This window comes from Asterias rubens, chromosome 14 (genome assembly GCF_902459465.1).
Source record: "Asterias rubens chromosome 14, eAstRub1.3, whole genome shotgun sequence".
Classification (NCBI taxonomy): domain Eukaryota; kingdom Metazoa; phylum Echinodermata; class Asteroidea; order Forcipulatida; family Asteriidae; genus Asterias; species Asterias rubens.
The window spans coordinates 556,722-578,530 of NC_047075.1; the positions used below are offsets into that span (position 1 = coordinate 556,722).

Consider the following 21,809-nt stretch of genomic DNA (forward strand, 5'->3'; position numbering starts at 1 on the left):
CATGACGAACTTCCTTTGGTTAAATTTTGAGGCAATTCGGAGAGAAAACTTTTTCGAGGTTGAAAAAACGTCAAGCTTACCCCCTTGTAGTTTTTTCAAAAATCGGCCGAAATTTTTGTTTTCCAAATCGCCTGAAATTTCATACCTAGGTGTAATTTGGGGCGAGGAGCAGGAAAATCTTGGTTTTAGTCGTCTACGATGGCTACTTTTTGAGATATTGCCTTAGTTCGGATAGTACGACGGTTTAAAATCAAGATCAAAATGAATATTTTGAGACCCATCCTATTGTTCCAGCAACATGTAACTTGGAGACTGTCTTTTACACGTGACGAACTTCCTTTGGTTAAATTTTGAGGCAATTCGGAGAGAAAACTTTTTCGAGGTTGAAAAAACGTCAAGCTTACCCCCCTCGTCCTCAGAAGACAAAAATAAGACAATTCAAAGTTCATTTAAAGACGGCAAAACTGGAGTTTCTTTTTATTCGCCCTTTACATACTGTTTGGGATCAATCAATCAATCAATCAAACAACATTTATTTCCATACAAACACAATATACAAATACAAACTATATGATTTTACAAGACTGAAAACTGTATGGAGGTATGGCCCATTAAAGCAAAGCTTGTAGGCTGGGCTGCCTTTACAAAACAATGGAAAGTAATATCAATATTTTACCCAGGGTTTGAACTCGTGTCACATGCAATGCATAGTCTTTACTTTTTGCCAGGCCTAGACCAAAGGTTGCACTCTCATTGCCGATAATTGTGCCCAATTTCAGAGCTGTTTTAAGCAGAGAACATTGCTTAACAATTTCCAGCTATTAAGCACAAATGAACATGATACCAGTCACAGGTGGTATTTTTGCTGGCAACTGTATTCTGTGATTGTTTTCAAGATGCTTAGCTACTTAGTGTACTTGAGCATGGGCAGTCGCTACAGCAGTTCCATTGATAAAACCTGAACACTTTAAAACTTTGTTGTTTCATGCACACCTCAAATGTTTAACTCTATTGGTCACTTCTCCCATAATGTCCCCCCCCCCCCTCTCAAATTATTTTACTCATTTTCATACTAGCAACAGCTTTCCATTGCTTGCTACCAAATACATTTTTATGCCAACAATTATTTTGAGAAATTTACTCCAAATGTGTCCCGTGCTTTTAAGGGTAAACATATTTCACCGATACAATTAGGCAACCAGCTTAGTGCAAGAAGGTTAGCATGCTTATTCCAGTTATATAATGTAAAGCACACAAGCTCAATTAATTGCCCATGAAGCAGCTAAATAATATTGGTCAATGAGTGTGGGGCACAAGTTGCTAGAATGGAAACTTCATGGAATTTTGGCTGGTTACCCATTTCTGTTAAGCAATATTTTTGCTGTGCTTTGCAAGTTATTATGCTTACAGGCTTTATAAAATCGGGCCAAGATCAGTAGCTGCTATATTAGGACCTCAATAACAAGAGTCATTGGGTGCGTTCAATTAGTTTCCCGGGTTGACCCTGCGGTGATCACCAGGGTCAGCCCCTGACAAGAGCTAATCGAACGATCACACTTGCCCTCTCGTGGTGGCGTCATGCACCTCGGGCCAGCCCCAAGTGACCGGTTCCACAAGCAGGGCACTGGGGGCTGACCCGGGTGAGCCCCTGGAATGACGCCACTATTCGAACGTAACGAGGGCAGACCGGGGTCGACCCAGGGAAGCTAATCGAACGCACCCAGTATAAGATGTAAAAGACCTCTTTTAAAATTAAAAACAGAAATCTCATATATATGTGATTCAGTAAATATGTACACTGTAAAAACTGTAAACGTTGGTTGCAGGACTTTTGTTGACCGTGTAGAAGACAATAGTAATACAGTACTTATAAATCATTGTGAAATCAGCATTTAGCTTGGTAGGATTCAAACCCACAACCTTGTGATTGCAAGTCCTGCAGTCTTACCAGTGAACAACAGTTAGCTTGGTAGGATTTGAACCTACAACCTTGTGATTGTAAGTCCTCTAGTCTAACCACTAGACTACAGTTAGCTTGGTAGGATTCGAACCCACAACCTTGCGATTGCAAGTCCTGCAGTATAACCACTGGACCACGGTTAGCTTTGTAGGATTCGAACCTACAACCTTGTGGTTGCAAGTCCTGCAGTCTTACAACTAGACACAGTTGGCTTGGTAGGATTCGAACCCACATCCTCGTGATTGCAAGTCTTGCAGTCCTACCACTGAACTACAGTTAGCTTAGTAGGATTCGAACCCATAACCTTGTGGAAAGCAAGTCCTGAATGCAGTCTAACCACTAGACACAAGGGTGGACCAGGACCCAATTTCATAAAGCTGTTTAAGCAGAAAATATTGCTAAAAAATTTTCTGCTTAGCATAAATCAGCAGGATACCAGTCACAAATTGTACAATTGACATGGTAGTTTGGCTACATGGTAACCCTGTTCTGGTAAGTATGACTTTGTTGTGGTAGCTACTTTTTGTGCAAGCTTTAAGCAGCTCTTTGAAATTGGGCCCAGGTCATTGTCCAAAGTTGCATCGATCAGAATCAACCAATTTACAGAATATCTTGAAGATAATCACACAAAAAACTTAACAACGAACCCTATCAAAAAATGATTGGATAATAAATTTTACACGATATAATACAAATGTTTGTTTTGAGGTCGGAGTAGCCATTGAACTTGATCTCATAATGTTACCGTGGCTTTAGTTTCATAACTTTGACAAAACTTAAGTTCTTACAAACCAGTTTTTAAAAAACACAGCACCATTAAGTCTTAAAAACATATTATCTTATAAATTTTAAATATTTCAAACCCCAAACATGAACTCAGTTAATTAGAGTTTTGTTACTGTTTCTATCAATGCTTTTTAATTACAATATTTACAAAAGGGGCCGGAATGATGTTGGAAGTTCAATACGAGATAAAAAAGGTCTCTAAAATGTATATAGATATTAATTTTTTTGGAACTGTAACAGATCAAATAAATGAACATTAGGGAGGTTTTACATGCATGAGAACGGATACAGTTAGTGAGACGGATTCGCATCATTATGATGTCATACGGTACTCACTATCTGCTCTACGAGCAGACAACACTGATATCCTGTTTGCTACACGTAAGTAGGTTAAAGATAGCTAAAAGTATGTGTATGCGTCTCCGTTCGCATGCGAAACCTCCCTAGTATATCATCGGGCCAGTATTTCCCAATTTCAACTCATTGAAAAAGAACAGTATAGATTACCTCTGTCATTCGGCCGTTTATTTGATTTCTTAAATGTTGGGTTGATTTGGTTTTAGTCAGTGTAATGCTGACTTACAAGCACAAAATACCTTATGCATTGACGCCATGCAGCCGCCATCTTAGATGTAAAACGGTGACGAAACAATCAAAATGCACAGCGCGGCGCACAGGAATGGCCAATGAACAACCTCCTTTTGACCGCTAGGTGAGGGCGCCCTACTAAAATGACGTCATCCACATAAGGTCTATTATCAAGTAAGATACAATAGAAGTCACCTGTGAAAGTCTCAGCTTAATACAGTGTCTACTTGCGGGGAAAACAGCAACAAACTGTCACAGGTTTTTCACACGAATATTAAATCCATCCATGTTTAGCAAGGTGACAGCGGGTACCAACCACATCTCTGGTCGCATCATTCACAACCGGACACCAACTCTCCAATGAAGATGCTATTAAGTAGGTACCTGTTACCATGATAACGCATCACTGTGGAGGATCAGGTCGATCTAAGGTTGATCCGGCGTTTGCCGCTAGCTCCCATATCTTCTCCTCGGTGATCTTTTCTGCTGGAAAACAAGAATAAAAATTTAAATTTAAGGAACACAAGTAAATCAAGTGAGTTCACAATATAATTTATTATCGTTTGACACTCCTGTACAAGCTAGTCTTGAAGGGAAAGTATTTTGATTTTCAGTATACTCAATAAAATAACCTATGAAAACTTAATTTCAAATGGTGGTAGCGTTTTTGAGATATTTCCAAAAACCCTGGGTGAATATGTCCACGAAAAGAGGAAAGGATCCTATAAGAATGCACAGTCTGAAAAGGGTTACTGCAGTAATGCTTCGCATTTTGTGGCATAAAAACTGTTTTTACATGACCACCAGACCTACCAAGTGTCACGCATTAGGCGTGAGACTCACGCATTAGGCGTGAGACTCACGCATTTGGGCTCTGTCTCACGCTCACACGCACAGCAACCATTTTCTCACGCATTGGGGCCAGACCGGGAAAAAATAAAAATTAACGACAATGCATTGCCAAATCGCGCTCGTGTGTACAAAAACTGCAACGTTTGCACAATCTTCAGATTGCACGCAGTTTATCAGCATCATCAACTTGAGCTGCCGTACAAACAGAGTGCAAATTTACAGATTGCGCACGCTTTTGCTCTCCCAGCAGGTTCAGTTAAAATTCGTCAAAGCGCAAAACGCTTATTGCGCACAAGTTTTTCCCAATTCGTTTAGCAAATTCGTTAAATGCGCTCCACTAGCGAAGACACAACAAGCAGAAGTAGTGAGCGGAGGATTTGGACATCATTTTTAGTTGATTTACTGTATTTTTGGGGGAAATAATCTGACACAATCGTACCTCCACATTAACCGTCGACATCTCCTGTGTACCTCAAGTGAATTTTAATTATTCTGAAGAGGTTTTTGATGCATTTTGGAACACTTTTTTTGTCCACAATTAAATTTCTGCCTTTTTTTTTATTTTCTTAAAAAAAAAAAAAAAAAAGAAGTTGGGTGGCGATTTCGAAAGGCGGGGGGGTGGTGGTGAGCTTTGAAAAAAATCACGTATAGCTGGCCTCTGGACTTGGCATCTCTGGACCACATTACTTCAAAGTGAAATGTTTCTCAAAATGTTTTGTACTATCAAAAGCTGCCGTAGGCTTCTAACCAAATGTTTTTATTGCCAACAATTTTAAGAGTAACTACCAAATATATACCTTCCCTTTAGACAACTCAAATCATGTCATTATCATTTATCTTTATTTCTAAGACCACTTAAACATTTTAAATGTGCTTTCCTATGACTGAGAAAGGCATCAGGCCTGAAGCCTTTCTCAGATTCAAATATTTTAGTGAGAAATAACCTCTTTCTCAAAAATTATGTTTCTTGCAGAAGGAGTACTTTCTCACAATGTTTTATACTGCCAACAGCTCTCTATTGCTCGGTAACTTTCTATGCTTACAATATTTTGAGTAATTACAGAACATGTCCAGCCGTCGATTTCACCAAACTCTTCCTAAATTAGGATTAATCTTAGGACTTAGGACGAGTTACCTTCCACATCCATAGACGATAGGACACAGTGAACCTATCCTAAGTTAGGACAAGTTACTCCTAAATTACTCGTCCTAACTTGAGAAAGGATTAATCCAAGCGTTTCGTGAAATTGGCTGCAGTGCCTTTAAGAAAAAAGTAGACTCTTAGTCTACAAAAAATGTGAAACTTATCGTACCTTTGCTTTTGTCGGATCCTTCCGGCTCTTTTCTTTTTTTCTCGTTCTCGAGGACCTCCCAGCTGTTTGGAATTCTGGCTCCAAATTTCTTGAGCTCATCGATGAGACTCGGTGCTTCGGCTTTCGTCTTGTTAGATTCAAATATTTCTTGAATCAAAGGAATCTTATTGGATGCTCCTGATGATGATGTCATTGACTCCACATCTTCTGATTGGTCCATTAAGTCTGACTTTGATTGGTTGGTTTCTTGAATCAAAGGATGTGATTGGTCGTCGGGCTCTTCATCATCCATCAGTAAGGATGAATTTGATTGGTCGGTAATCTTAGCGGAGCTCCAGGATTGGTTGATTTCTTCAATGATTATTTTTCCTCTTGGTTGCTCGACTGATGTCACTTCTTCGATGAGCATTTTTCTCAGAGCAGCAGGAGGGAGCATTTCTTCTGTGTCAAAGTCTTCAAGTTCTGGTAAATCCTGCATTAAGGACAAAATGAACCAAATCTAAAGATGAACATTTTATCTTCATTTCTTTAGGGTCGTATCACGAGAGGCAATTTACAGCCAACCAATTTACGCTGCAATGTGACTAGCCCTTTAATTGAGCCTTCAAGACAGATTCTACTAGGATCAGAATGTGATGCTGTGGCTGTGTCATCATGATCAAAGCACGGCCCAATTTTATTGGTCTGCTTACCACAAGCAAAGAATTTGTGCTTACTTAAGTTGGGAATTCCGCACTTCTTTCAAGCATATTTTAGCAGGGAATTTTTGCGTTCTTCGCTAACAAAGCTAGCACAGAACTTTGGCACTTGCACAGTAAGCAGAGAATGGTGATTGCAAGCGCAGAATTCGAGGCAAGCCGAGCCATGAGATTGGGACCAGGTCTGTGGCAGGTATCATGAAAGAGCTGGGGAACGGAGGGTATAACGAGGTTGATATAAAAGGAGTTCATGGAGGGGGTTGCAGATTGGTTGAGGGATTTGTGTGTCAGTTGGAAGAGTTTGAATTTGCATTTGGAGACCCGGGGTACCAATGAAGCGTATTGAGTATTGGGGTGATATATGTTAGTGGGGAATATTTTGGCGGGGCGTATTTTGTCGGGGTGATATTTTGACGGGGGTGTTGAGAGGGTGACAAGTCTAGAGACATAATAGATGTTAAATTGGCATCAGGATAAAGAATATTAATTTTGGTTTTTACCCATACACTGATGTGTGTTAGCACTGCATACTCAGTACTTTCCAGAGTACAGTGAAAAAAAGTATCACAGGCATATTACTCGGATGGGATTCGACCCCACAACCCTTGCAATTCTAGAGCAGTTTCTTCCCAACTAACTAGACTACCGAGAGACAACAGCCACATGTCTTAAAATCTAACTTACATCAATATTAATCTTCTCTTCTCTGAGGTCGATGGTCTCAATGTCCTCCTCTTCATATACTTCCGTGGTGAAGACCTTCTTCTGGTCCTTGGCGTCTCCTAAAAACATTCAAAGAAACATTAGATTTTAGTGTTCAGTAGATAGATATTTTCATTTATTATCATCATATATTTCTGGTAATGAAACCAAGGATGCTGTAATATAAGTGAACTTAATCACTGTAGCTCACAGGCCAGAGGAAACCTGTAAACAAGAATGCTTGCTATGTGAATCAGAAACACTAGTCGAACTGCCAGACACACCGAGGTGAACCCCTTCTCCTTGCGATAAGTGTGTACAGGGGTCGTTTACCTGTGTTGATAGTTGTTATAACAACACACAGGACATATACCTTCTTGTCCCATCCGAAGGCAAAGCAATGGTTAAGTTTCTTGCTTAAGTGTCACAACTCCCGAACCCACACTCCCTTGAACAGTTCAGAGCTTGATTTGGCAGTGGTCTTAACATTTCGGCCACGACACCTTCATTTGTAAGCATACAAGTAAGATCTTTGATTTTACTTTATTTCAGAAATCAAATAAAACACAAAGAGACAATTATTACCTTGTGATGTCACCTCCTCAATCATCATCCCTGTCTTCTTCTCAGCACTAGAGGGCGCTTTACTGACGTCAAATGTAAACAGGTGTTCATCTTCAGCCGGAGAGAGATTCGTCTCTGGAGCGGAGTTCTTTTCTTCTTCTTCTTTTTGTTTTCGAGCAGCTTGGGCTCGATTGCGTATCTCCAATAAAGCTGTTAAAGGGAAGAATAAGTTTAGTAATCAATCTTAAACTTAAAGAAAGAAAACCTTTTGGTTAGAAACCTACTGCAGCTTTGACAATAGTCATTTTGAGAAAGACTTCACTTCGAACCAGTGTGGTTGTGTAAAAATACGTAAGTTTTTATACACAAAAATTCTAATCTGAAAAGTGTAGTACAGCTTTTCTGTGTTAAGCAAGTTTTTGTGCTTACAGGCTTTTGGAACAATTGGGCCATGTTGCTTAGCACAATAATTCTGCTTACAGACTGTTGGCATAATGGCCTTAAAGAATTGAGACTGATACGACTTCTAGTTCAACTATTGGATCAGCCATGACTACTGCCCTCCGTTAATGGCGGTTTGAGATGTGCCACAGACTTTTATGAAGCTGGCCCAAGAAGTATATCAGATCCCTCAGTACAATAAGACGGACATGTCTAAGGCAACCCTTACCATCAACGCTGGCCTGTATCTTTGCTCTTTCATTATTAATAAGACAGACATGTCTAAGGCAACCCTTACCATCAACGCTGGCCTGTATCTTTGCTCTTTCATTATTAATAAGACGGACATGTCTAAGGCAACCCTTACCATCAACGCTGGCCTGTATCTTTGCTCTTTCATTATTAATAAGACGGACATGTCTAAGGCAACCCTTACCATCAACGCTGGCCTGTATCTTTGCTCTTTCATTATTAATAAGACAGACATGTCTAAGGCAACCCTTACCATCAACGCTGGCTTGTATCTTTGCTCTTTCATTATTAATAAGACAGACATGTCTAAGGCAACCCTTACCATCAACGCTGGCTTGTATCTTTGCTCTTTCATTATTAATAAGACAGACATGTCTAAGGCAACCCTTACCATCAACGCTGGCCTGTATCTTTGCTCTTTCATTATTAATAAGACGAACATGTCTAAGGCAACCCTTACCATCAACGCTGGCCTGTATCTTTGCTCTTTCATTATTAATAAGACGGACATGTCTAAGGCAACCCTTACCATCAACGCTGGCTTGTATCTTTGCTCTTTCATTATTAATAAGACGAACATGTCTAAGGCAACCCTTACCATCAACGCTGGCCTGTATCTTTGCTCTTTCATTATTAATAAGACAGACATGTCTAAGGCAACCCTTACCATCAACGCTGGCCTGTATCTTTGCTCTTTCATTATTAATAAGACGGACATGTCTAAGGCAACCCTTACCATCAACGCTGGCCTGTATCTTTGCTCTTTCATTATTAATAAGACAGACATGTCTAAGGCAACCCTTACCATCAACGCTGGCCTGTATCTTTGCTCTTTCATTATTAATAAGACGGACATGTCTAAGGCAACCCTTACCATCAACGCTGGCTTGTATCTTTGCTCTTTCATTATTAATAAGACGGACATGTCTATAAAGGCAACCCTTACCATCAACGCTGGCCTGTATCTTTGCTCTTTCATTATTAATAAGACGGACATGTCTAAGGCAACCCTTACCATCAACGCTGGCTTGTATCTTTGCTCTTTCATTATTAATAAGACGGACATGTCTAAGGCAACCCTTACCATCAACGCTGGCATGTATCTTCGCTCTTTCATTATTAATAAGACGGACATGTCTAAGGCAACCCTTACCATCAACGCTGGCCTGTATCTTTGCTCTTTCATTATTAATAAGACAGACATGTCTAAGACAACCCTTACCGTCAACGCTGTCTTGTATCTTTGCTCTTTCATTATTAATAAGACGGACATGTCTAAGGCAACCCTTACCATCAACGCTGGCATGTATCTTCGCTCTTTCATTATTAATAAGACGGACATGTCTAAGGCAACCCTTACCATCAACGCTGGCCTGTATCTTTGCTCTTTCATTATTAATAAGACAGACATGTCTAAGGCAACCCTTACCATCAACGCTGTCTTGTATCTTTGCTCTTTCATTATTAATAAGACGGACATGTCTAAGGCAACCCTTACCATCAACGCTGGCCTGTATCTTTGCTCTTTCATTATTAATAAGACGGACATGTCTAAGGCAACCCTTACCATCAACGCTGGCTTGTATCTTTGCTCTTTCATTATTAATAAGACAGACATGTCTAAGGCAACCCTTACCATCAACGCTGGCTTGTATCTTTGCTCTTTCATTATTAATAAGACGAACATGTCTAAGGCAACCCTTACCATCAACGCTGGCATGTATCTTCGCTCTTTCATTATTAATAAGACAGACATGTCTAAGGCAACCCTTACCATCAACGCTGGCTTGTATCTTTGCTCTTTCATTATTAATAAGACAGACATGTCTAAGGCAACCCTTACCATCAACGCTGGCTTGCATCTTTGCTCTTTCATTATTAATAAGACGGACATGTCTAAGGCAACCCTTACCATCAACGCTGGCCTGTATCTTTGCTCTTTCATTATTAATAAGACGGACATGTCTAAGGCAACCCTTACCATCAACGCTGGCATGTATCTTTGCTCTTTCATTATTAATAAGACGGACATGTCTAAGGCAACCCTTACCATCAACGCTGGCCTGTATCTTTGCTCTTTCATTATTAATAAGACGGACATGTCTAAGGCAACCCTTACCATCAACGCTGGCCTGTATCTTTGCTCTTTCATTATTAATAAGACGGACATGTCTAAGGCAACCCTTACCATCAACGCTGGCCTGTATCTTTGCTCTTTCATTATTAATAAGACGGACATGTCTAAGGCAACCCTTACCATCAACGCTGGCATGTATCTTTGCTCTTTCATTATTAATAAGACGGACATGTCTAAGGCAACCCTTACCATCAACGCTGGCCTGTATCTTTGCTCTTTCATTATTAATAAGACGGACATGTCTAAGGCAACCCTTACCATCAACGCTGGCCTGTATCTTTGCTCTTTCATTATTAATAAGACGGACATGTCTAAGGCAACCCTTACCATCAACGCTGGCCTGTATCTTTGCTCTTTCATTATTAATAAGACGGACATGTCTAAGGCAACCCTTACCATCAACGCTGGCATGTATCTTTGCTCTTTCATTATTAATAAGACGGACATGTCTAAGGCAACCCTTACCATCAACGCTGGCCTGTATCTTCGCTCTTTCATTGTTAATCCAACGTTGTCGTTCTTCTTTCTCTGCTTCCCTGCCTCCTTGAAGCCTGAAGACAAACAGACAACATTATACACATAATGAATGTTTATGAGTGCAATGGTGCGAATATGTTCATGAGTTGAAAGATGGAATGTTCTATTCAACGAGGCGGAGCCGAGTTGAAAGGAACATTCCAGCTTTCAACTCATGAACATTTCGCACCATTGCACGAATGAAAAACATTCATTATTTGTTTTATATAACATCCAAGTAGATCTTTGTAATTTTGATTAAAAGATACAACTTTCAAAACAAACAAAACGTAGGCCTACAATTTTTATTTGTAGAAGCCGAATGTTAAGTAATTATACTACCTTGCAGTAACACTGCTGCGTTACCAAAGACACGCGCACGCAGTGATATGTGTTTACTCAGCCTTTTCGTTCCATCCGAAAAGTACTATTGCACGCTGGCAGCGTGCAATGGTACTTTTCGGATGGAACGAAAAAGCACGGTGAGTGACTCAGCGTGCAATGGCACTTTTATTTGCTATCACGTGACGGACAATCCTCCAATCAAATGGCAAGGATCTGCTCGGGTGTTATATAAAACCCGATAAGTGATATTTGACGCTTTGCATGGTGTGATGGATAAGAATAAACTATACATAATTGTAAACTTGCGAGCACAACCATGTAATAATTCTGTTTTGAGGAAGTGTTGGCTCTGAAAAGAGCCAGTTTGGTCTCAACATTTCAAACAGTTTACTATCTCCTGTGAACTTGAGCCCTGTTGCTTAGCACAATACTTCTGCTTACAAACTACAATAAACGGGATTGTAAAAAATGGAAACTTTTTAAAATATTGTACTTACCAAGCTTCAGTACAAGCTCGCTCCCGTGGAAAAACTGGGCGGTCGTCCAAGTACGTCAGATTTCTCTGGAAAAAAAAACCCAATAAAAAAAATAAGCTTGATCCAAATGCTCATCAGTAATTAAAGCTAAAAACAGTTTCCTATAAAATAACTGTTAAAACCACAGGGAAAATTGACTGGGTACATTTTATCCAAAGTGCTGGTGCTCGAGAAGCAGTGCATGGAAAGATGTGTTGCTGGTCGCACTGGAAGAAGAAGGCGAAAGCTAGATGGACTGACAAAATTCGAGCACTTAGAGTAGTATGAAATGGGCTTTATGATGACGGTCTCCCTACTTTGTCCATATCTTTGTTGGAGGGGTATCTGGCAGAGTGTCTAGGGCAATGGACTCAAGTTCTGTAATTTACAGAATGTGTGTTCGAATCCTGGCCTGGTGAGTCGCAACACTGATCATAATTGCTCCTCTCCACCCAGGTTGCATCTGAGAAGCCTGAAAGCTAATCACTTCGGCTCAGCTTTCACTGAGAGTGACATACTACTTGCACCATTAAATATTGGATATTAAGAGTTCTTACCAATCTGAGAATGAGAGTCTTCCTGTAGTTCTTAATCTTCTTAACGACTGGATTTCCCATCAGGTTCAACACTCTCTGCAATACAAGAAAATACACCTTAAGTAGGGTTTGAAACTTTGCATGGTGATCATGGTGATAGTATAATTAGGTAAGGTTTGCAGTAGCATCATGCGCAAATCTCTTTACAAGAATTTTTGTTTTGTTGGTAGTGTAACGAACCAACACTACTCAAAAAAAGATTTTCAAATAGTGCTACCGCAAACCTCACCTAATAAAAATGCACATCTGAAATACAAGAAAATACATCTTTAGTAGGGTTTGAAACTTTGCGTGGTGTGAGTATAATAAGGTTAGGTTTGCAGTAGCACCACGGGTAAATCTTTTTAGAGGAATGTTGGATCTGAAACCGTTTGTTCTTTTCATTACCAACACTATAAACTCGAAGGGATTTACACATGGTGCTACCGCAAACCTCACCTAACAAAAATGCAGATTGAAAACTATAAGAAGCTGTTGTAAACTGCTTAACAACCTAACTGAACTTCTAAAAACTAAAGGTATAATATAATAATAATAATAATAATGGGCATTTATAATGCGTCGGAACCATCTAAAGATGCTCATGACGCAGTGACATAATAAACGGGAAAGTTATGAAGTCCTGATTAGGCGAGTCTTGAGGGAAGTTTTGAACAAAGCTATTGATCCGGCAAGTCGTTCCATAATGAAAGGGCAACAGAAGTAAATGATCTTTCACCCCATGATGTTTTGGCAAGAGTGTCCTTAAAAGATGTTTGTAATAAGATCGCATAGACTGGCGGTTGGAAATATGGGGTTGGAGTCCTTCTGAGAGATATGGTGGTAAAGTGCTCTAACTTACACATATCTTCATGTTAGCGAGAACATTAACAATTTCCGGGTCTTCCAGTCTATTATGAGACATATCTACAACGCTAAGGTTGTCGCATCGCTCCAACTCCTGGATATCGGAAGCGGTCGTCAGACGATTGTGAGTAATCTGGAGGGTGTTCAACTTGGGAAGACAAGCTGAAAGAAATACACACAGACAATTCATTCACCTGTATAACAATAATAGTGGCTTCTTATACAGCAAGCATATCCATTCAGTCACTGACATTCATCAACATTCAGTATTTTCCTGCAGCAAGGAACTCAATTGTGGAACTCAATTTTTGTATTATAAAACCTACTCCTTTTACACAGCACGATGTTATGGTTTACAAGGTACCATGACACAATATGCTGCCAATCAAACCAGGAACACCGGGGCGAACCCCTTCTCTTTTCGATAAGTGCACTGGGCTCTATTATGTGCATTACACAATACACTATAATGGCTTTACATCCCATCCAAAGGTCGAGGCATCGTGGTTAAGTGTCTAGCTTTTAAGGACACAAGTGTCCAACTGGGATTATGTTTAGAAGTTACAAACAGATTACCAATCTAAGGGCCATGTCACACAAGGGAATGTACAATCAACCAGTTCATGACAATCTCCAAAAACAAAATCTATTCACATTTGACAGTTCACATAATCTTAGGGATCGTACAACAATGTTATTAAAATACTTGTGTGCTACCAAAGTGGTTCAGTAGCAAGAACCGCAGATGGTTGCCTTTATTAAGTTGCCTGTAAAAAATGCCTCATGTGACAAGACCCTTAGATGTTGCAGTTTCAGCATGGACTTTTGGATTGGTTAACAAGGGAGAGGTCAAGAGTCAACAGGTTAAACAATACCTAAGTTCTCAATCTTGTCAATGTGGTTGTGACTGAGGTTCAAGGTGTCCAGTTTCTGCATAGACTCCAGGTTTTGAATCCCTTTGAGTACGTTCTGCTGTAGGTACAAACATCGCATCTCCGTTTGATTCTCAAAGTTCTCAATGACACGGATTCCGTTGCATTCCAAGTAGAGGGCCTTCAAACCGGTGTACTTGTCAAGATTCTCAATCTTGATATATCCTACAAGAAAAAAAATGGGGAAAATAATAATAATGATCGGTTTTTACATAGCGCTTTACACACCCTGAAGGGTGTCTCAAAGCGCTTCCACATTATAACCCCTGGTCACTGGGCCTTAATTCTTTCCTTAAACCATCTCAGCTCCCTGGAAAGTATACAGCCTGTGCAGCCAAATATGTAGCGCAAGAAGCTAGATCAATTACAAGAACAAACTCTGCCCTCACAGGTACCCATTTACCCCTGGGTGGAGAGAAGCAATTATAGTAAAGTGTCTTGCTCAAGGACACAAGTGTCACGACCAGGATTCGAACCCACACTCTGCTGAACAGAAACACCAGACGCAGAAACATATCCGCCCAAGGGGTGCTCAACGCGCTAACAAGAAGAAAAGATAATTAACAATCAATGGTAATTAAAAGGTGTGTCTTCAGTTTGGTCTTGAAACCATCAGCAGTTCCTCATGTCTTCACTGAGTTGGGAAGTTTGTTCCACAAGCAAGGGGCGGCAGGAGCTAATGCTTGATCACCCCATGATCTTTTTCGATTTCGGGACTGCTAGAAATCACTGGAGACCGGAGACCTGAGCGAGACAGCTCAGCTTATCCAGTTCTTGTTCAAGCTTCCTGTTCGATTACCACTGAGCCAAGCCCAACAACCAATCTTCAAGAAGGCATTATCTATCAACAGAGTCGAGCATTCTCTTGAAGATGATCAGAGCACACTGATCGAAATGTTGAGTTTGTCAACCGCGGGTCAACACTACTCAAAAGAGATTTTTTACATGGTGCTACCGCAAACCTCACTTGATTATAATCACACCAAGGTTTCAAATCCTACTTACCTTTGTAGTGAAGGTACAAGACGTCATTAAGCTCTGGTGTACGGTAGAGTTTGTGTTGCTTACAATGCTGCTGCAGAGACTTCACTGTTATCCTAGGTATAGATGAGATTTAGGATCAGGGGTAAGAGTCATGTCTGCCAAAACAAGTCTGAAGTTGAGATCCAGGGCCCAGCTTCATAACACTGCTTTAAGTGTGAGCGTTTTTGTGCTAACTATAGCAAACAAATTTGCGTAAGTGTATAATAAATAAATAAATAGTAAGTGTATTTCTCAGGTAAGCAAGAAAACTAGCCATTGTGTACATTACCAGGGCCTAATTTCATAGAGCTGCTAAGCACAAAAATTTGCTTAGCATCAAATGTTTGCCTTGATAAAAACAGGATTACCAACCAAATTTCCACATGATTTTCAGGATAAGCAAACAGCTGAATACCAGTAACAAGCAACATGCAACAAACGGAAATTTGGTTGATAAATCATGTTTTTATCAAGGAAGAGATTTTATGCTAAGCAAATTTTTGTGCTTAGCAGCTCTATGAAGTTGGGCCCAGGCCTTGAACTTTGCTCTTGGAGAGTCACAGCAATTTCCCTAAGGAAGGAAAATATTAATTTGTATCGAAACCTTGAAGAGGGTACGCCAGCAAAAGCACAGGGCACCACGGCAATTGTTGTTGGTGCAGGGGTCGATTTCACAAAGAGTTCAGACAAGTCTTATCTCGAGTTACAAGTCCTAACTTAGGACTAGCTATACGTTTTTGATATCTCCTAGGACTAGTCCTAAGTTAGGACTCTTTGTGAAATCGACCCCTGTTGGTTATATCAAGGCCTGTTCTTAAGATCTCCAGAGGATGATAGATATAAAAAAGATACCTTGGGTAGCCATCCAAATTCTCTTCTTTCTTAGGAGTTTCTTGAGTGATCTCTTTAGATTCCACGTTGACGTCTGAAGATTGTAATTCTACTCCTTTCAAATTCTCTCCCGATGAACTTTCTGTTATAAAGATCGAGTTACCAGTCGGTTTTTTCAGACTGACCTGAAAGAAATAAACAAAGACAAGTCAGTTTTATTCTTCTAAATATTCAGTCATCCTTAGTAGACCCAGTGACTGGGGCGCTAATTTTTTTTTTTTTCAAAATTTTGACATTATCAGCCATCTAGCCGATAATGTCAAAATTTCAATAAAGGAATCTAGCGCCCCAGTCACTGGGTCTACATCCATCAGAACTTCATATTGATCTTAGTAAGTAGTTTCTAAATTCATGGGAAAAGACTACAGTATCAGACATGGGCCAACTATTTCATAAAGCCTGTATAAGCACAAAAACTTGTTAAGCATAGACAATTCTTGCTTAGCAGCAACAGTTACCAGCCAACACTTCGTAAAGTTTACACTTTTGCGACTGGTGTCCTACTTATTTTTTGTTGAGCAAATAAGTTTTTTCCGCTTAAAGGCAGTGGACACTATTGGAAATTGTTAAAGACTAGCCTTCACAGTTGGTGTATCTCAACATATGCATAAAATAACAAACCTGTGAAAATTTGAGCTCAATTGGTCATCGAACTTGCGAGATAATAATGAAAGAAAAAAACACCCTTGTCACACGAAGTTGTGTGCGTTTAGATGGTTGATTTCGAGACCTCAAGTTCTAAATCTGAGGTCTCTTAATCAAAATTACTTCTTTCTCAAAAACTATGGCACTTCAGAGGGAGCCGTTTCTCACAATGTTTTATATCATCAACCTCTCCCCATTACTCGTCACCAAGAAAGGTTTTATGCGTATAATTATTTTGAGTAATTACCAATAGTGTCCACTGCCTTTAACTGGTTTATGAAATTGGGCCCTTCTGCCCTGAAATCACACAGAATAGCCTTTGAGGTCAAGGCCTCTATTGCCCTAGTCTTGGCCTCGGTGCCCCTTCAGAAGGTTCCCATCAACTTCAAGTTCTTAAAATACTAGTGCCCTTAATGAAAATGGCCTTGCCTTAAAGCCTAAACTCCTGGCCTGGGCCTGCATTATTATTACACAAAATCAAAAGATGCTGTTTCAAATTACCTTTCCTGGAGAAACATTTTCCGGCTGCAGATCTAGGGGATGGTCCCCAAGAGGAGGCGGATTATCGTCGGAGGTCACTGGCTGAGGGTAAGAGGTCACTGGTGGTGGGTCATCAGGTAACTCAACGATCACCGGCATCTTGTAAAGTTCACTGCTTCTAAAAATTAATTGAAAAATTGTGTTACTACACACAATGCACTGCTTATGCTTCACTTAGTTACCTGGGGTGGGTTTCACAAAGGTAGTCCTAACTTACTCCTAGAACTATTTGGGTTTCGTCCGGCTATCGTCCTCGTAACCTCATATAGGTTTACATCTCTCACGCGTTTAACGATCATGGTTCAATCATTGTTCAATGAATTTTATTTAAATCTCGCCAAAATTAGGCTCTATGTGTCCTTTGATATCGCAATGTCCGAGGGGGCGACCACAGAACCCACTCCGCAATCTCAAAAAATGTGAAAAGTTATAAATTCTTACCGTCAGCCCATTAAGTATTTTTTGCCCTTTTTTGATAGCGCCCTCTATGATTTCACCTCATTCACAATCAGCAGCCCATTCATTGACAATCACATTTAATTTTCCTACCTAAAATGGGGGACAGAATCTCTGGGGGGACAGAGTCTCTGGGGGACTAATTTTTCTTTTTTAAGGGACCAGGTAGGCCTACCAACAAATACTTTGCAACTGTTAATTGCCCCACCCCAGTCTAAGTTGCCAAAATACATCAAATAATAACAGTACAAAGTGTAATTTATCACAATATATGCCTTCTTGCGCAAGTTTCCTTCTAAAAAGTCAAATTTGTCACACCTTTACTTACTCCGTTCTGTCCAGAAAAATCTCACACTTTCTGCTGATGTCAAAACAACTCGACGTGATGGCGCCCTAGCAACGTTAATGAATTAATTTGGACTGTTCTGTGAAATTCTTGTCTGGCATGCATGAAACATAAAACAGTCGTCGTAAGAAATTGTTTGTCGGTGTCAAAAGGTGGCGCCGTTGCACTTTCCTCCTACTGCAGACCATTAAATTTACATGCTGTGGGATCCGTGTTATGGCAATATTCCTGTACCCACTGCTTTGTGCGCAGTATGGGCCTTGGTGGACCCGTGATATGGCAATATTCCTGTACCCATTGCTTGTGCACAGTATATGAGAAGACAGACCGTTACAGTTGCGTGCTGTGGACCCGGGATATGGCAATATTCCTGTACCCATTGCTTGTGCACAGTATATGAGAAGACAGACCGTTACAGTTGCGTGCTGTGGACCCGGGATATGGCAATATTCCTGTACCCATTGCTTGTGCACAGTATATGAGAAGACAGACCGTTACATTTACGTGCTGTGGACCCGTGATATGGCAATATTCCTGTACCCGTTGCTTTGTGCACAGTGTGCTGAAAGCAATGGGCACAGGAATAACGCCATATCATTGGTCCATCACTGCTCACTATATAAATAACGTGGGTCATCGTTTTTTAGCAGGACCGTTAGGATTGCATAGCGCCCTCAACTGTGAGATACAATAATGCCTATTCTAATGTCTGTGAGACATGTTGACATCTTGGGACCAAGACTAACTGCACAAAACTTGGCACACCACAAATTTAAAAGCCCGCCCCCAACAAAGCTCTACGGACGGTAAGACTGTGGTATAATATTCACGCCGACTGGATCAAAGTCTAAAATCATTCGCCATTTTTTTTCTCGGCAATAAACCAGCTAGGTCAAGAAAAACAATTTTGTAAAAATGAGTGGGGAAATGACCATGAAGAAAACGGTTGAACAGCTCAGGCGAGAAGCTGGTGTGGATAGAATGAAGGTTTCTCAAGCTGCCGAAGAGTAAGTTTAAACTTTGAGCAAAAAGTGGCAGGGAACATAGAAAGGGCTTGTGTATTTCATTAATTAAAACATTTTTGTTTAGGAAAGACAGGTCGACCTCATTTTTGTGTAGGAAAGACAGGTCGACCTTCACAATTGAATATCTGCTTGATTGCTTGGTGGAGAGCCGTACTTTTTTATTTTTTATTTAGATGATCTTTCTGTCAAGGGAACCCGGCAAAGTACCACGTTATATCTGGATAACTTTCCGTATGGCGCCACCACTTTTTCACTCAGTTTTACTAAAACTTTATAAAAGGGATATCTCATTCCACATTGTTGAGGTAAATAAATTATTAAATTTAGAATTTCAAAACTAGTACTAGCTACTATTACTAGGCCCATTATTATTTCATAATCATAGCGAATGAAAAAGTGGTGGCACCATACGGAAACTTTTCCTTTTATCTACATAAGTGTAACGTCTAACGACGAAACAAATTAATTAAAAACAAGCGGGGGGAGGGGGGGGCGGCGTAATTTGATAATAATAACATATAGGTATCTTGTATAATGATATTGTTTGTTCTGACTAGGCCTAACAACATTAAAAACAAGTGCGTAGGATCAATTTGGAAACTGATGCAACCCAAACTGTTGGTCATTCATTGGCATACAAATTATAATTAATAATAATAATAAAGAATATTTATAGGGCGCCAAAATCCACCAAAATGAGGTGCTCAAGGCGCACAGGAGGGGGAACCACACACAGCAAGGAAAATAAGACAAATAGACCAATTAGGCGAGATTAAACAGTGTGGTTTTCAACTTAACCTTGAAAGCACTGGTTTTACTTCACTATAAATATCATACACACAGGAAATCTTAACTTGATATATAGATGAACTCCATATTGAATTTTTGGTAATTAAAGTCAACCGGACATAAGTGGCAATGACATCGCAGACGTTAGGCATCGGCTCCTCTCAAAGATAAACTTCCACTGGGATTAATCAGCTCAATCAAATGTCTACAAATAAAACATTTTTCTTTTTGTGACAAAAAATACCCTATTCTGACAGAGAAGTGAATGTTGATGATTGACTGTTCTTTGTTTACTTTATTGTAGCTTGCAGCAGTACTGTGAGAACAATGCCAACAACGATGCTCTGCTTACCGGTGTATACTTAACTGGTAACCCCTTCAAAGACAAGAAAGGCTGCACCATCATCTGACTTTACAGGTATTTTATTTACCGTTTTATGAGACCTTAAAATTTCCCTCTCTGTATTGATGCACTCTAGCTCTCATGACCAACTAGCCTTTTCATGTAATGATAAGAGGTTTGGTTTACAAAGAACACCAGACACTTTGGCATCTCGCAAACTCGAAGACACCTTGCAAACTCGAAGACACCTTGTAAACTCGGCACAAAGAATGGTGATACTATACGAACTCGGCACCTGCCTATTTTCGACTAACAAACTCGGCACCCAAACAATCATTGACTATCTGTTTGCTGGATGGGGTCACTTTGTATTTGTGCATGTGCAAAGTTTGTGGGTGCCGAGTTTGTTGGTGCCGAGTTTGCAAGGTGCCAAAGTGACCGGTACCCTTTACAAACCCCTGAACAACTAATTTTAAAGCATTGTTGTTTTATACTTTCAGATGAAATGCTGTTATAAACATAATCACCTGGATAACCATGGAAAAGTGTAAACTCTCTCAGCACCAGTCATTATATTTAAGACAAAGAAAGAAATCTTGCCAAACTGTGCATCCCATCCAACCTATCTACACTCCAAACAAAGGACCGAAGCTCAAACTTGCTTATGATCATGAATCATCAAAATATGTTCCAGATAAGGCCACACAATATTTTCTTGTATCATCCATAGCTTTGTTCAGCGTGTTTTTTAGTCGACACAAATCAAAGCACTGTAACACATGATGCCATCGAAAAAAATAAGTGTGTTGAAATTAAATTAATATTTTCAAGGCTGAGAACTATTGGCAGTTTTCTATGTTCAAGTTATAAACCACACCTATTTATGTTATGTTTTGAAAAGTTGCAATATTTATCATGTTTTTTTTAACATTGTTTGTGTTAGTAAAGTTGTGTTTAGAACTGTCCAACTGAAATAGAAAAACCCTGGTGGTAAACTTCTAAAATTCACATCGGAAATAATATTTGACTGTGCTTAGCACCGTTTGGTGCTTACAGGCTTTATGAATGTAGGCCCTGTACCCCTTTCAAGTTTTAACTCGAGAGTTGAGACTCGTTCAATGTCCAATGTCATAGTGTTCACACATTAGTTTTGTTATTAGAATCAGTGCATAATGGACTAACAAGGTAAATCCTCCAAAGCAAAACTCTTGATCATCCTTCTGGCCTTTTATACTAAGCCTCATAATGGTCAACTGACCATGACCTGGGTCACCTAACAAGCCATACCATTTCCTCCATTTGTCCTTGTAAACTGGCAAATGAAACATTGACAACTCTATAGTGCAATGCAATAAAAAAGCCACTACTTTTTATCACAGGAAAGCATGTACATGTATTACTGTTCCATAATAAAGTCAGTGACTGCTTCATATTCCGACAGCCCTATGTTCCGACACCCCTAGGTTCCTTCAACCCTGACATCTGATAATTTCTATTCAAATATCGCAAAGGACATCCCTGCAGGAATACACAATCTGAGAAGTGTTATCACAGTATTTGGGGCATAGAAACTGATCTACATCACTTTGAAGTGAAATGTTTATCAAAATGTTTTATATCGGAAGCTGCCGTAGTCTTCGAACCAATAGTTTTTAACGCTAATAATTTTAAGAGTGATTATCAAACAAAATTACATTCCCTTTTAACC

General features: G+C 39.9%; 2 protein-coding genes across 5 annotated transcripts; one reads left to right on the forward strand and one right to left on the reverse strand.

The window, feature by feature from the left end:
• Nucleotides 1-2,453: 2,453 nt before the first annotated feature.
• Nucleotides 2,454-17,974, reverse strand: LOC117299370 (dynein assembly factor 1, axonemal-like). Of its 4 annotated transcripts, none has more exons than XM_033782908.1 (13): nucleotides 17,927-17,974; nucleotides 17,104-17,260; nucleotides 15,919-16,082; nucleotides 15,049-15,140; nucleotides 13,987-14,208; nucleotides 13,107-13,273; nucleotides 12,227-12,301; nucleotides 11,652-11,716; nucleotides 10,759-10,844; nucleotides 7,485-7,673; nucleotides 6,882-6,979; nucleotides 5,500-5,971; nucleotides 2,454-3,817 (listed from the first exon to the last, which is right to left on the reverse strand). In XM_033782908.1, exons 2-13 carry the CDS (start codon nucleotides 17,239-17,241, stop codon nucleotides 3,738-3,740), a joined length of 1,848 nt encoding a protein of 615 aa, XP_033638799.1. In that variant the 5' UTR covers nucleotides 17,242-17,260; nucleotides 17,927-17,974; the 3' UTR covers nucleotides 2,454-3,737. The 4 variants fall into 4 exon arrangements, with proteins under 4 accessions (XP_033638799.1, XP_033638795.1, XP_033638796.1 ...); XM_033782904.1 differs by having other exon boundaries at nucleotides 2,454-3,820; XM_033782905.1 differs by having other exon boundaries at nucleotides 2,454-3,820; nucleotides 17,917-17,960.
• An 809-nt stretch (nucleotides 17,975-18,783) lies between these two features.
• LOC117299263 (guanine nucleotide-binding protein G(I)/G(S)/G(O) subunit gamma-7-like) lies at nucleotides 18,784-21,571 on the forward strand. The gene is made up of 3 exons (XM_033782745.1): nucleotides 18,784-18,951; nucleotides 20,063-20,176; nucleotides 20,602-21,571. Exons 1-2 carry the CDS (start codon nucleotides 18,860-18,862, stop codon nucleotides 20,166-20,168), a joined length of 198 nt encoding a protein of 65 aa, XP_033638636.1. The 5' UTR covers nucleotides 18,784-18,859; the 3' UTR covers nucleotides 20,169-20,176; nucleotides 20,602-21,571.
• Nucleotides 21,572-21,809: the final 238 nt, after the last annotated feature.

Coding starts and splice junctions, on each gene's coding strand:
- LOC117299370 (XM_033782904.1), bottom strand. CDS start 17,241: ATGCCGGTGATCGTTGAGTTACCTGATGACCCACCACCAGTGACCTCT. Junction 15,141..15,918: donor AATTTGGATGGCTACCCAAG/GTATCTTTTTTA, acceptor ATCTATACCTAG/GATAACAGTGAAGTCTCTGC. Junction 13,274..13,986: donor TGACAAGATTGAGAACTTAG/GTATTGTTTAAC, acceptor TATTTCTTTCAG/CTTGTCTTCCCAAGTTGAAC.
- LOC117299263 (XM_033782745.1), top strand. CDS start 18,860: ATGAGTGGGGAAATGACCATGAAGAAAACGGTTGAACAGCTCAGGCGA. Junction 18,952..20,062: donor GTTTCTCAAGCTGCCGAAGA/GTAAGTTTAAAC, acceptor ACTTTATTGTAG/CTTGCAGCAGTACTGTGAGA.